Source organism: Salvia miltiorrhiza, chromosome 7 (genome assembly GCF_028751815.1).
Source record: "Salvia miltiorrhiza cultivar Shanhuang (shh) chromosome 7, IMPLAD_Smil_shh, whole genome shotgun sequence".
In the NCBI taxonomy this organism is placed as follows: Eukaryota; Viridiplantae; Streptophyta; class Magnoliopsida; order Lamiales; family Lamiaceae; genus Salvia; species Salvia miltiorrhiza.
The window spans coordinates 19,330,461-19,345,150 of NC_080393.1; the positions used below are offsets into that span (position 1 = coordinate 19,330,461).

At 37.8% G+C, this 14,690-nt stretch overlaps 1 protein-coding gene across 2 annotated transcripts; it reads right to left on the minus strand.

Moving 5' to 3' along the window:
• Window positions 1-236: 236 nt before the first annotated feature.
• On the minus strand, window positions 237-4,806 carry LOC130993204 (nucleolin 1). Of its 2 annotated transcripts, none has more exons than XM_057918009.1 (15): window positions 4,568-4,806; window positions 4,418-4,460; window positions 4,088-4,242; window positions 3,026-3,643; window positions 2,634-2,684; window positions 2,410-2,502; window positions 2,220-2,315; window positions 2,096-2,131; window positions 1,802-1,893; window positions 1,608-1,725; window positions 1,306-1,394; window positions 1,123-1,219; window positions 946-1,034; window positions 553-833; window positions 237-445 (listed from the first exon to the last, which is right to left on the minus strand). In XM_057918009.1, the coding sequence occupies exons 1-15, from the start codon at window positions 4,595-4,597 to the stop codon at window positions 414-416; spliced, it is 1,920 nt and encodes a 639-aa protein (XP_057773992.1). In that variant the 5' UTR covers window positions 4,598-4,806; the 3' UTR covers window positions 237-413. The 2 variants fall into 2 exon arrangements, with proteins under 2 accessions (XP_057773992.1, XP_057773991.1); XM_057918008.1 differs by having other exon boundaries at window positions 2,634-2,687; window positions 4,568-4,805.
• Window positions 4,807-14,690: the final 9,884 nt, after the last annotated feature.

Sequence of the window (14,690 nt, forward strand, 5' to 3'; positions counted from 1 at the left end):
TAGTTTAGATGTTTATAGAAACAATTTTTAAGAAAACTTGGTGTGTATTCTGATTCTGTAATTGGATCGAATATTGAGCTAATACAAATGTTGTAATCAACACATCTTGTATTAAAAAATCATACATCACGCCGGCCAATTATAAGCAAATATTAATCTAAAAGAAATGAAAAGTGAATTATGAAAAAGACTTGAAGAATACAAAAGACCATACACAAATGATTAATATGACGATATATAAAAATATGCAACTTAATAAATTGTCAAATCATAAAAGCTCACAAGATCCAATCCGTTTATAGATCCAGATTCACACTCAAAATTAAATTTTAAAGTCCCAAAATGTAAAAAGACAAAACTCAGCCTAAACTCATATGCCAGTGGAGAGAAGCATCCCACAACAGCAGCGACAACTACTCATCATCGTTGAACGTTGTTTTCTTTCCTGCACGAATTCCAACATGATGTTAGAAAAATACAAAAGCAGTAATAATGCCCTCAGAGAATAGAGCAAAAATTCAGTATCTCATGTGAAGCAAACAGAAAGATTACCAGCTGAGGTAAAGCTAGGCTTGTTGTTGAATCCTCGTCCTCTGCTACCCCGACCAAAACGGCCTACAGAGTCCCGACCTCTACCACGACGCCCACCATTACTAAATCTGCCACCAAAGTCCCCACCTCTTCCTCTTCCAAAACTTCTACCACCACCAGAATTACTATCATCCTTAGGCTTGGCCTCATCAACATACAAGGTACTCTCACCAAGCTGAGATCCAGTTAGCTCCAAAGCTTTGTTGAAGGCATCACCTTCCTTGAAATCAACATAAGCAATCCTGTGGAAACCATGCAACATTTTTAGGACGAGCATCGAAATGCAACGGCAATAACTTGCAGCATCATAAGCAGGCAGCAGCTTCAAAAGATAAGAGAGACGACAAAACGAACCCTTTAACACCGCCCTCTTGATCTTTGGGTATTGAAACTCGAGTGATTTCACCACAAGCGCCAAAATGCTCCTCCAGAGCACTCCTAATCTGCAAATTCATTATTATTAGTCCATTTCTCTGGTCATAATCAAGAGATTGAAACTCAAGAAAATTAATATGGAGCGCCCAGATTTACCTGGTCTTCACCGTCAAATTTGTTAAATCCACGAACAAACACTGTCTGGCCCTGAGGTCCTCCTCTGCCCTTCTGGAAGGATTGTGAATCTCGGCCACTGTAAAACATTATATAAATTATTATCTTGCAAGTAACTATAACTGAACAAAGCAGATCCTACATGAAGTACAAATGCATCCATACCCGCTGTACGGAGTGGCAGCATTCCTTTCTTTTGCCATGTCAAGTCTCACTTCACGACCCAGCAACTCTTGACCATTCAATTCCATGGCCTACGTAGTTCATAGACAGGAAAATATAATATATATCTATATAGAAGCATCATAAGCCACTCAATAAGAGAGTATGTATACGCTCTAGGAATAACGTTTTTAGCATAGTACATTACAAAAATTTACCTACCGGTAAAACTATGCTACACGTGTGACCAAACTTGACATGACCAAATCATAAGCATCATAAGCCAATCACTAAGAGAGTTTTACCTTAGCTGCTGCTTCTGCAGTAGCAAACTCAACATGACCAAATCCCCTGAATGAATTATCTTGGCCCATAGCAAAGCGAACATCTACAACTTCCCCAGCAGATTTGAAGAAGTTCTCACTGAAATTAAAAAAAAAATCATCAAAATAATTTAAATAATAATAATGAATTAATCATTTGAGGATTAGAAACTCACACATCAGCTTGCTCAACTGAGAAGGATAAATTTCCAACAAATAAAGTTTTTGAGCCTCCAGATTGCTCTTTGGGTGTGGAAGGGGTTTTGGGCTGCAGAATATATACATTCAATTAAGAGCTACATTCAGATAGTAACATATATAGACCAAATACTGACTTCACCTAACATTATATCAACAGACTTGGGTTCTATTATTATACCAAGAAAACAGACAACGCAGGCATGAGTCACCATTTTCATTTAGAGCATGATCGCATCTTTTATTAAATACAAAGAGAAAAATTTACTTACAGTCGTATTAGCATCTGTCATTTTAACATCGCCACCCTGCATATAACCAAATAAAAGTCATGTAAGAACAATCATGACCAAAGACGACAAAAGACACATGCACTAGTTTCAGAGTGGCAATTACAGTTTTCTTGGGAGTCTTGGCTGGTTTCTCATCTTCTTCATCTGAGGAATCTTCTTCCTCAGAAGACTCCTCTGAACTGCTCTTCTTCGTGACAGCCTAAAAACATAAAAGCTGTCGATAAATACCAGGTCCTAATAAAAAATCATCACTTGCAACAAAACAACAGAACAAAAAGATAGCATCAACATACTTGGCCTTTGATCTTCTTTTTCTGAGGTTCTTCATCATCATCACTTTCTTCGGAACTCTCTTCACTGTCATCATCAGAGCTGTCCTTCTTTGCCTGCATAATATTATAACAATATTATTACACACTGCTTTTCATACTGCGTCCAAATCCATAGCTATTTTGAAACAAGATTTTGAAAAAGTAACCAAGAAAAATGAATAATAGGTTAGTTGAGGCAGAAGTACCTTTTTGGCATCTACAGTGGGCCTCTTCAATGAAGCAGCTTTGGGTGCTTCCTGCTAAACATAGGCAAAGGAATAAGAAAATATCTACCTTTTTCACTCCACAAATATTGAAGCAGCTTTCGACACAATGCACATTTCACTCCACAAATATCTCAATACGATACAGAACACATCAAGCAGAATGAAGCAATATTAAACAGAATCACAAAGAAGGAAGATGCTTACTTAAAGCAACTAGTGAAAGCAATTATGCAGTAAGACACCACAGAGACAACTTTTAAGAAAAATAAAAACCCCATCCCTCTAAAATAAGCCAAATCATACCATCTCAAAAGGAAGAGAAAACAACTAGTTGTATCTTTTAGTAGTGGAATATGGTAAATAACACTTACTTCCTCATCTGAGCTGCTGCTTTCTTCTTCTGATTCAGATTCTTCACTGGACTCATCTTTCTTCTTGGCAGCAGCAACAGTGCCTGCAGGAGTTTTCTTAGCTGGAGCAACCTCCTCATCAGAACTGGATTCATCTTCAGATGAAGACTCGTCTTTCTTCTTGGCTACAGGTACAGCTGCCTTCTTGGCAGGCGCTACGGGTGCTTTCTTGGTTGCAGCAACCTCCTCATCAGAACTGGACTCATCTTCAGATGAAGACTCGTCTTTCTTGGCTGCCTTCTTAGCTGGAGCTGCAGGTGCTTTCTTGGTTGGGGCAACATCCTCATCGGAACTACTATCATCCTCAGAGTCAGAAGACTCTTCTTTCTTTTTGGCAGCTTCAGGGACCTTCTTGGCAACAGGCGGAGGGGCTTTCTTAGTTGCAGGAGCATCCTCATCAGAACTGCTTTCGTCTGAAGAATCATCATCACTTGACTCCTCTTCTTTCTTCTTGGAAGTAGTTTTTCCATTCTTCTTTGCCGCAGCAGCAGGAGCCTTCTTAGGTGCATCTTCCTCTAAACCACTACTTTCCTCTGAATCTGAATGTGCAATACCATTCTTGGCAGGTGGTGCCTTAGCCTGGTCATAGTACAGACCAATATGCATGAATATAACATGAATAATCACCAAATGATACAGACCCAGACCAACATGTATGAATATAACATGAATAATCACCAAATGATATATGAAATCATCAAGGATTTAACAAAAGTTAATAACATTTCAAGAAATACAACACAAAAAATAAAAGTTAAACAACTTATATAAAAAATAGAATCAATTTTAACATAGTAACATTTCAAGAAATACAACACAAAAAATAAAAGTTAAACAACTTATATAAAAAATAGAATCAATTTTAGCTTATATAAAAATAGAATCAATTTGAACATAGTAACATTTCAAGAAATACAACACACGAAATAAAAGTTAAACAACTTATATAAAAAATAGAATCAGTTTTAGCTTATATAAAAATAGAATCAATTTTAACATAGTACAACGAGAAAAGGATTATACCTTGGGGAGTTGCTCTGACTCTGAAGAAGAATCATCATCAGACGATGACTCGACTTTCTTCTTAACGACCTTGGCCTCAATCTTCTTTTCTTCAACCTTTTGCTTCTTAGCACTCACCACTTTTTTCCCAATAGTTTCTTCAGCTTCTCTCTTGCCTATAAGAAACAAAAACATAATCACGTGAGAAAAAATTAATCTCAAAACAAATTCATAACTCTACTCCCAGCTAACAGTCACAGAAAATCCCACAACATATATAAATAAAACAGAGAAAAACCAGCAAAAACAACGATGACGAAAAACTACGAGAAATTAAAACAAGAAACAAACCTTTCTTCAAAGGCGGAGTAGCGACAACAGCAGGTGCTTCGACCTACAAAAAATTGTAATTTAAAACAAAAAAAAAAACGGAAATCGACGAAAACAACAACAGCAACGAATTCTTTGGAGGCGTATACAGTAAACACTCGTTATTCTCACCTTAGCTGCCTTCTTGCTGGATTTACCCATTACAGAAGATTTGAAGAAGAGAGATGTGGAGAGCGGCCGAGTGAAGGAGAGGAATTCTCAAAAACCCTAAAAGGTGTATTAGGGTTTAATGAGGAGTAGATATTTTTGGGTTGGGGTCTGCCTCCTTTTATAGGGCTTCAGCGATACGTGTTTCTCCGCTTTCATTTTCTTCACTACATGTTTTTCCTTTCTCTTTTTTAGGGCTTCATCACCAAAATGAGTGAGTCGCGAGTAACTCAAAACTAGTACACGCACCCATGCGATACACGGCCAACATCAAAATTAAATAATATTTTAAATAAAAAAGTATATTTATTTAATATATTCAAAATATAAATAAATATAAATCATATTTTTAAAAGTGACTAATTCACATCAATTATTCAAAAAGAAATATGAATACGAAAATATATGAATTTTTAACTTTATATTTTCAATATTTGAAATATCAATTAATTAATTTTAATTGATAATGAGTAGGAGTACAATCTATAAATTTATCAAAAAAATAAAAATATACAAAATCATCTATTTTTATATAGTTTAATGTATATTTTTTGAATGCATATTTAAATTATCTTTACATGATCATTTTGTTTAAATAAATTTTTTACAAATAAAGTTCTCAAAATTTTGATTTTGCAAAAAAATATAGGATTTATTTTCATAAATAATATAATTGCTCAATTGATTAAGTTTAATTTCATACTTCCTTCTTCCCACATTAATAAGCCATACGGACCGGACACAGATTTTAAAAAATAAATAATTTATACTAATGAAATAAGAAAGAGAGTACTTGTGTTTTTTAGGATATTGTTGGGAACCTTGTGGAATATCGTAACCCTTGTTTTGATGATACCAAAATTCATAGGACTTAATTGTAATAGACTAGAATTACTTTGAACTCAAGTGTTAGAGTTCGTTTCTAGTTTAGTTGGCGGTGTCGAAGACTGAAGACTGAAGAACGAAGGACTGAAGACTGAAGACTGCAGATACCAACTGAAGTATCAGTTGAAGACTGATTACTTAATGCGCGCAATAGACTGATACTAAAGTCAAGTATCAGTTGAACATTCCTCCTCGAACTGATCTTCCAACGTTCAGAGGAAGCCACGTACTCACAAAGTACAGCCGCATTAAATGCAGAGATCTCAAGATCTTATCTCTGCAGAGGTCATTCCTATCTGGTGGTTACTTTTCAGAGACGTCACATCTCGTGTCCATCAAATTGATTTCTATTAAATAGGCGTCTTTGTTTGCATGTAAAGTTTCGTTTTGATCTCTGACTGAGATCCATCTGATTGAGGATTCGATAAAAATAGCCCATAGGTGTATTCCCCCCCCCCCATACACCTATTCGAGACCCTCTAGACCTAACAGATATGTTTCTAAAAAAAGTAAGAGAGATAATTATGAGTGAGTCACATTGACATATGATTTAAATAATGAGTTATATAAGAATATTTGCTATGTAATAAGCTTTCAATTTAGGAAATGACCTATTAAAATGGGAGGTCCAAATAAGAAAATGTGACCCATTAGTATGCAACGGCGAGAGTAATATTGGATAATAATGTTCTGTAATTTTAATTGGGTTTCGATTTTAATAAAAAAATAATTTGAATAAATATGACAACATTTATCTTTATATGCATTTAAATTTTAATTTGTATTGTTTTATAGACAAATAACTTTTTTATCAATCGATTTGTGGAAAAAAAATGGGGTTGAACATGGTATAATTATCATTTAAATTCAAATAGACGTGCTACTACAAAATTAAACTGTTCAATTTACTTTTTTATTTTTATTTCTAAATAGGATCAATAATGGTTCTCCGATTAATGATTTTTCAATGGTTATTTTGATGCTTAATATATACGTAAATCTAACATAAAATTTAATTAAATATAATAATAGTAGATATGTTAATATAAGTAAATATAAAAAAAATAATACAAACATAGCTACAAATTTAATAAATCTAAATAACATCTAAAATTTAATATTTAAGATGATATAATTAATTATTCATCTATAAATTTATATTAAAAATATTTTAACTTCTACTTCAAAAATAATATTTTTAAATTAAAGAACTTTGAAATGAGCTAATATAATAAAAATATAAAATAAAATTAGTTTAAAAAAAGAATAATAAAACAACCGCAAAAGAAAAAATGGTTAAGTATCAATTTCACCCCTAACGTGAAGGCCCTTGGAACATTTAGCACCCTATGGGCAGGGGTGTGTCAACTAAGCCCCTGAAGTACCTATTTTCCTCCAATTAAGCCCTCCGACTTAACGGAGAGTTAACACCGTTAACTATTTTTATTTTTTTATTTGTTGGTGGTGGGACCCATACCTTCTTCTTCACCAAACTCGCCGGAAACACGCCGGTCCGACCCCTAAGCCATGAACTACCGCTTCATCGCCGCCGACACGCTACAGAAGCTGATCATCCCCGCCGTGCTCGTCGTCTTGTCCAAGATCAGCGCCGCAGACCGAAGCTGATGTCGGCGACCACAGCTTGCCAAACGGCGAGGACTCCAACCGATTGGTGCGGCGACGCTGCGATATCAGCGGCCCCCGAGCTCGAATATAGCAATTGCCGATGATTCCAAGAACTTCTAGAGTTTCAGAAGCTACAAAAATATTGCTCCAAAAAGCAAAACACAATCGCAAGAGAGTAGATTCAAACACTAAGAATAAATAAATTAGACGAACTCCAAATTAATCGAAACTTAGAAAACAAATTAGATTTCAGATTTCCAAAAACCTTCTATCGATTTCCAACTTCCTTTATTCACAACTTCCAACAGATTTGCAAATGCGATTCCAAAAAAGCTAAGGTTAACATAGAATTAGGGTTCCAAATTGACAACAACAACAATAAAAATCAAAATGAGAGATGTGTGCTAGGGTTGCGATTTGTGAAAGAAAAATATCCGTATCTATATCCTTTCGCTGTGTGTGTGTGTGTTAATGTGTTTATAGGTGTTGCATATACATATAGTGATGTTTATGTATAGAGAGAGAAATGTAGAGAGAGAGAGAGGGTTTCAGAAATGGAGACAGAGGTATGGTGCAAATAACAAGAAAAGAACGGTTGGTGCTCTAATTTAGTGTAGAGGAGGCGGTCCTGGTTCTTCCGGCGCGGGAGTTGGTGTAGAGGAGGCGCAACTCGTTGGCTTTGTCCATGGCGAAGTTTAGGTAGGAGTTGAGCACAAAGTGTTTGTTTTTATTCCTGACACAGAGGGTGAAGCCGCGTTTCTACCTATCCCTCTCGGTCTCTCCTCTATCGCTCGCCGCTCCTCCACCGGTCTCCCTGCTGCCGTAGTCCCCCCGTATGCAGCGTCACCGCCGCAGCACGCAGCAGTCCCCCAGCGCAGACTGCGATGCGCGGCTCGTACCATCTCCGCCTCTCCCAGCCTCCGCCCAGAGACGGAACCCCCCCTCCCACCTCTCAGTCTCAACTGCTCCGACCATTAAAAAAATAAGGGTTAATGTCGTGAAAAACCATGAACTTTGGTGCGATTTTCAAACTTTTCATGAACTATTTTTTTTATCCAATTTTCCATGAACTTAAACACTTGAACAATTTTTCCACAATTTTCAATAAGCCCCAATTAGAGTGCTAACATGGCACTCTTTAAGTCACCTGAAAGATGACATGTCTTCGCCGGCGACATTAAGAAACGACGTCGTCTACATTGGCATCAAACTACGTCGTTTTCTTTATTTTTTCATTCCTACAATCTATTTAGGTCTACATTTGGGGAAATTAAGAAATCACTTCCCCATTTCAACGATTGAGGGTTTCAGAAGACTCTGATGAATTTCTCGTCTTCTTCATCTTACGGCGCCTCTTCTTCCATGGCTACACCTGATTCCCTCCCTGAATGTACGTGCAAACTTTGAGTGGAGATGAAAACGTCGCGAACGCACCTCAATCCTGGGCGAAGATTCCTCAGATGCTCCAACAAAGAGGTGATTGTCACGTTTTTTTGCTTTTGAGTTTATTTATGTTCTCTCTTCTTCCTTAAAGCAACAATCTTTGTTGTTGCAGAAACAATGTGGCTTCTTTGAGTGGGTAGATCCTGAAATAAAGCCTAGAAATCAAGATGATGATGCTGAAAAATTGAACTTCTGGATTGGAGAATGTTATCGCCTTCAGAAATATGTGGAGGAAGATATGAAGCGAATTAGATTGTTGGAGGATGAAGTGAGACTCCTCAGAATGGAGAAGGTTAAGGGCAGCAAGAACTGGAAGAAGAAGGTGTTTGTTTGTGCTTGTGTTGTTGGAGTTGTTAGTGTGGTAATTCAAGCATTTGTTGCTTAGGGTATAGGGTTGATGGTGTTTTGTTGTCATTCCTCTTGTAACAACCTTGTAATCTCATTGGCAATTGTAATGAGAAGTAAGTTTATTTTCAGAATTATGTGCAATTATATGTGTTGAATGTTCAAGAAATGGAATAACATAACTGATTATGATATTTATACCATCAAAAACTGAGACAAAACATCCTCAACATCAACAATCCAAATTCAAATTGTCTTAATCCATCTTGAAGAAACAGAAACATGAAAAGTTTGGACATCAAAAACATCAAAAACACCAAACAACATCAAATGGACAACTCCTCTCCTCTTCAACAATCCATCTTCAAGTGTTGGTTTGGGATTCCTGTGTAGGGCCTTGAATGGACAGCTCCTCTCCTCTTGGGATTTGTTGCACATAACTCCCACTTGCAATATAAGAGTTCCCTGTTTCTTCTCCAATGTAATGGCCTATTCCTTTGCTTGCCTACAATGATGTAAACAAAGTACACTTTAAATTGTAATGCCAAATGAAAATAACATAAGAAACTTAAGGATAACACAGTTTACCTCTTGTCTCTCCATTGCAATCTCTCTTCCCCGGCCCCTACCCCTGCCACTGCCCTTGGGCCTGCCCCTGCCCCTGCCCGTTCCTCTTGATGATGCAGCCACTGTTGTCTGTGGGTTCAGTGGGTTCAGGGGGTGGGCCTCTGTTGTGGTGTCTGTGGCCTCTGTTGTGGGCGCCTCAGTGGGTTCAGTGGGTTCAGGGGGTGGATACTTTCTTGGTCTTCCCGGCTTTCTCTTCTCACCTTCAGGCTTCTCCACTTCAGCATGCTTACATGTCCTTGAATTATGCCCAACTTGTAAACACCTTTGGCATGTCATCATGGTGCCTGTCTTTCTCAGCCTTGAAGGGTTTTTTGGGTCTTTCTCATCCTTGTCTCTTCTCCTCTTCTTCTTTGGTCTACCCGGCATGATCCTCACATGTGGGGGCTCAACTGGATATCCAGGAGTCTTTGGCCAAAATCTCTCACCATTGATTGGCTCAAGAGGGAATGAGTAAGCCTTCAAATATGTCTCTGTGCTCAAATACTTATGCACATATGTAGCTGGATCATCCCTCAAAAAATGGATAGCACTCACAGCATGGATACAAGGTATCCCAGTGAGCTCCCATGCCCTACAACTACATGTCCTCTCATGCAGAGACACAATAAACCTATCACCTTTCATTGAGACCTCAAATTTCCCTCCTAGACCAGGGTGAGCAGTACAATACCTAGCTTGTGATTTCAGTTTCTCTAGTTTTTTCCTAACAGCTGGTGTTACTATGTCAGTGACAGTGTTCACATGTTGTAATTTCTTATATTGCCTCTCTCTTAGACCACTTTTGATTTCTTCTAGCATGTCGATGATGTGTTTCCCCCTAGCACTTAGAATATACCCATTAAAAGTTTCTGATACATTGTTATCTACCATATCACTAACACAACAAGTTGAAATAAAGGCTTTGCAAAACCTGGTTGGATCTCTCTCAATAAGATCCTCATATGCTTGCTCATCTTCACACTTAAGTTCCTCCATTGTTGCCTCCCACTCCTCAGAATATGTAGCCCTCACAGCTTGCCAAAATAAGTTCTTCAATGAAACTCCCTTGAATTGTTTCTTCCAATTCATATAGACATGTCGAGCACAGTTTCTGTGCTCGGCATGTGGAGCCAACTCAACTACAACATTAGTTAGGCCCTACATTTCAGAGCAAGAATATAGCAGAGCAAATTCATTAATTTCATAGTAACACCAAATAAAATCAGAGCAAGCATTAGCAGAGCAGAGCATACTATATAGCATTAGCAAGCATTAGCATAGCTGAGAGCATACATTAGCAGAGGTCAGAGCATACTATATAGTATTCAGAGCGTACCAAATAAAATTAGGCATGTAACTAACCTTTTGTTGATCAGAAATCAAAGTAAATCCATTGCCATCCCTGATGCCAAGCTCTTCCAACAACAAGCTTAAAAACCATCGCCAACAAGCTTCATTCTCCACTTCTACTGCGGCCCATGCAATGGGGTACATTTGATTATTGCCATCCTTCCCTATGGCACACAGCCATCTAGACCAATAATAGGCCTACACCCCTATAAAAATCCCTTCTTCAACGTTGAAAACCCAATGTACAGTCCCTGAAATATGGTACCATCCCCACACAAGAGCTCAAATATGCCCTCTCTGTCCACTCTCATCAACTCTGCAATGTAATTCCTTAATTTATTGTAATGGCCCTGCACAGTGCCTCTAAGCACCTGTAAGGCATGTGTTTTGGCCCTGTACAACCGTCCATTTGGAACAACTATGTTAAATCTCCTCTTAACATCATTCCTAAAATCTTCAACACACATCTGAGGTCTAACTCTGAAGACCTCAGTGTACTCTTCCCCAAGCCACTTATAACTTGCTTGCTTATTACCAATTGCAAATGCACATGTGTGATCCTGACCCAAGATCTTCACCACCAAAGACCTCTCATTTTTCTTTATACTGGCATAGAGTCTCCACTGACAAGGCTCCTCACAATAAGCCTCACACTGATCCTTGCTTACCCTTCTAAAGTGAATTGGATGACCTTTAACTATGCTCCATGATACCAGTGCTTTCTTGCACTGAAAACCATCCTCAAACTGCATGCCTAGAACAAGCTTCAAATCTGCAATATCTCCCCTTGGATCATACACAGCTTTAGGTTGTTTGCTTCTAACAACTTGACCATCTGAGTCACTGCTATCAGACATCTCTTTGTCAGAATCATCATATTCAGACAATCTTTCTTCTTCATTCTCTTTCTCCAAACCCATTTCAGCAATCACACCAATACTTTCCCTGACATTGCTTCTTGCTTGCATATACTCTTCATCTTCTGACCCTAGCTCTTTATCACCTAAAGAATCATCCGACTCTACATCATCTTTCTCACTAAATTAAGGAACATAATCATCATCATCTTCATCTGTTTCATACAGCTCCTCCATCAGCACATCATGCTCAATCCTTGGCTCAATATGCACATTCTGCTCCTTCACCACTCTGTCAGTATCCTTGCCCTTCCTTGACTCAATCTGCACATTCTGCTCTTTCACTACACTAGCAGGCTCTTTCCTATCAAACACCTTCTCTTTCCCTTTAGACTGATTTACCTTCCCCTTCCCCTTATTACTACTACTCTTAGTGGTTGTTATAGTCTTCGTAACTGTCTTAGTAACAGTTTCAGATTCAGTGACAGCCTTCTTGACCTTTCCCTTTTTCCCATCATCCACATAAATACTCACACATGTAATTGTAGATGTACAACAACTAATCATTTGCATTACCTGCTTATCATCACACAAATACATAAACACTAAAGTTTTAGGAACCTTGAAAGCTAAACACCTCCAAGAAGTATACCCAAGCTGCTTGATTTCCTCCTCTAAGGCAAAATAACCAAACCTATCCTTATCTAAACCAAATTTCCCCAAAACTTCACCACCTGAGTACAATCTACTTGCGCCTAAGTTGACAAACTTCCCACCATGGTGAATATACAAACCAAATGAGTCACAGCGCAAATTGAAAAAAAGGAAATTCAATGTGATGGATGGGCAAGAAGAAGATTTAATGAGATAGTAAATCAAAATCAAAGATTCACAGCAATAGGCAAGTAAAGACTCAATTTTTTTCTCTGACCTAAGGGCGGCAAAGTACTATGGGCGACAAATTCTATACAGGGGGAAAGAGAAATACTTGTCTCCCATTTCGCAAAATATCGTCGTCAATATCTCTTACTTCGTCTTCTTCTCAGCGCCTCACTCGCAATATCTCGTCGTCCCAAGGTTAAATTCTCCCATAACAGTTACAGTCAAGATTTGACAATGGTGAATGTAAGAAAATGCGGTGAAATTAGGTTAGGGTTAATATGATTTAACCCCAGCAAAAGAAACGACGTCATTTGATGCGAATTCTAGTTCAAACGACGTCTTTTCGTATACTTTATCAAAACTCCATCGTTTTGACTAATGCCACGTAATGCCACGTAGGCGCCACCTAAGACCGGACAATCACCGGAGGTAAAAATCGTGGAAAAATTGTTCAGGTGTTTAAGTTCATGGAAAATTGGATAAAAAAATAGTTCATGGAAAGTTTGGAAATCGCACCAAAGTTCATGGTTTTTCACGGCATTAACCCAAAAAATAAAAATAAATAGTTAACGGTGTTAACTCTCCGTTAAGTTGAAGGGCTTAATTGGAGGAAAATAGGTACTTCAGGGGCTTAGTTGACACACCTCTGCCCATAGGGTGCTAAACGTTCCAAGGGCCTCCACGTTAGGGGTGAAATTGATACTTAACCCAAGAAAAAAAGAAGAAGAATAGAGATAGGAGAGAGAAGAAAGGAAAGAGAAAAGAATTAATTTTATGATTTCAAACTACAATAACTTTTTTGAGTTAATTTTATTTTATGTAATTTTTACATCAAATTAAAGATCTTGTCATGATCTTTAATTTAACATCCATATTAAATATTTTTCATGAAGAGATTTTATGATTTTTAAAAAAGAATAAAAAAGAAAGTGAGAAAAAAATTGTTGGATATTAAAAAATACTATAGATTGTAACTTGACGTATGAGTTGGAGAGCTAGGAGAGAGAAAGTGTGATGAAATAAGTGATACTAGAAAACCCGATCCAGGAACATAGAATTGTATGCTCAATGAATTTGCTATTCAACTATTTACTTCATTAGAACTCAACAACAAAGGAAGAAGAAGTGATGTTTAGATTCAAATTTAAAGGATGAGAACTCAACAACAAAGTTTGAATTAAAATTTACTTCACTGAAAACTCAACAACAAAATTTGAATTAAAATTTACTTCTTAACCAGTAGATTGCCTATTTGCCTCTTAACCACTAGCCTCAAAACTCAATAACTAATATGCTCTCTCCAAAAAACATTAAGTACTCAATAGTATAATCACAGATCCCCTCCAGTTTGGTGTCCTAACTTCAAAGCGATTTTATCGCGTCTAGCTCTAGGTACAGCCGCAACAATTCGCACCAGTAGATTGCCTATTTGCTTTTCAACCACCAACTTGGGAACCGTATCCACATCTAACATGTGGCGAATCATCACTGCATCTCCACGGTCAATAGCAACAATGATGCCAGCCACCAGCGGTTCCTCCTCCTCTTCTTCAATTAGAAGGATCTAATTCCTCATTTTTCGGATCTTTGTTTTGGCATTGTGATGAATGCGCCGTGCTTCTCCTAGCTGCCTCATCACCTCCTCCCTTGAAACTTTGCACTGAGACACTTGATTTTTCAGATTGAACTTCTTTTTGAATCTGCAAAGGCGTGCAGCGGCTTCATTGCCCCGCTTGATGAATGCAGCCTTCTTTGCGGCCTTCGCTTTTAGGGCCCCGATCCTGCGGCAAAGGAAACGTGCCTTTGATAGTTGTTTCTCAACAGTGTTTTGGAACTCGACGTAATTTCATTACTGGATACATTTTGTAGTGTAAGACTGTTAGTGAGTGAGTTGGTGGCTATTTTGGGCCGAATTGGCCCAAATATAACCCAACATAACACAAAAAATTATTGGTCTATTTTTGCAAATCGTCCTAAGATAGTGGACTTAAATAATTTTAAACTCATAAAACTATAGTGAATATGTCGCGGATCTGGACTCCACCATCGGCAGCCGCAGCTTTGATGACATCCACAAGTGGTTGACACTCTTT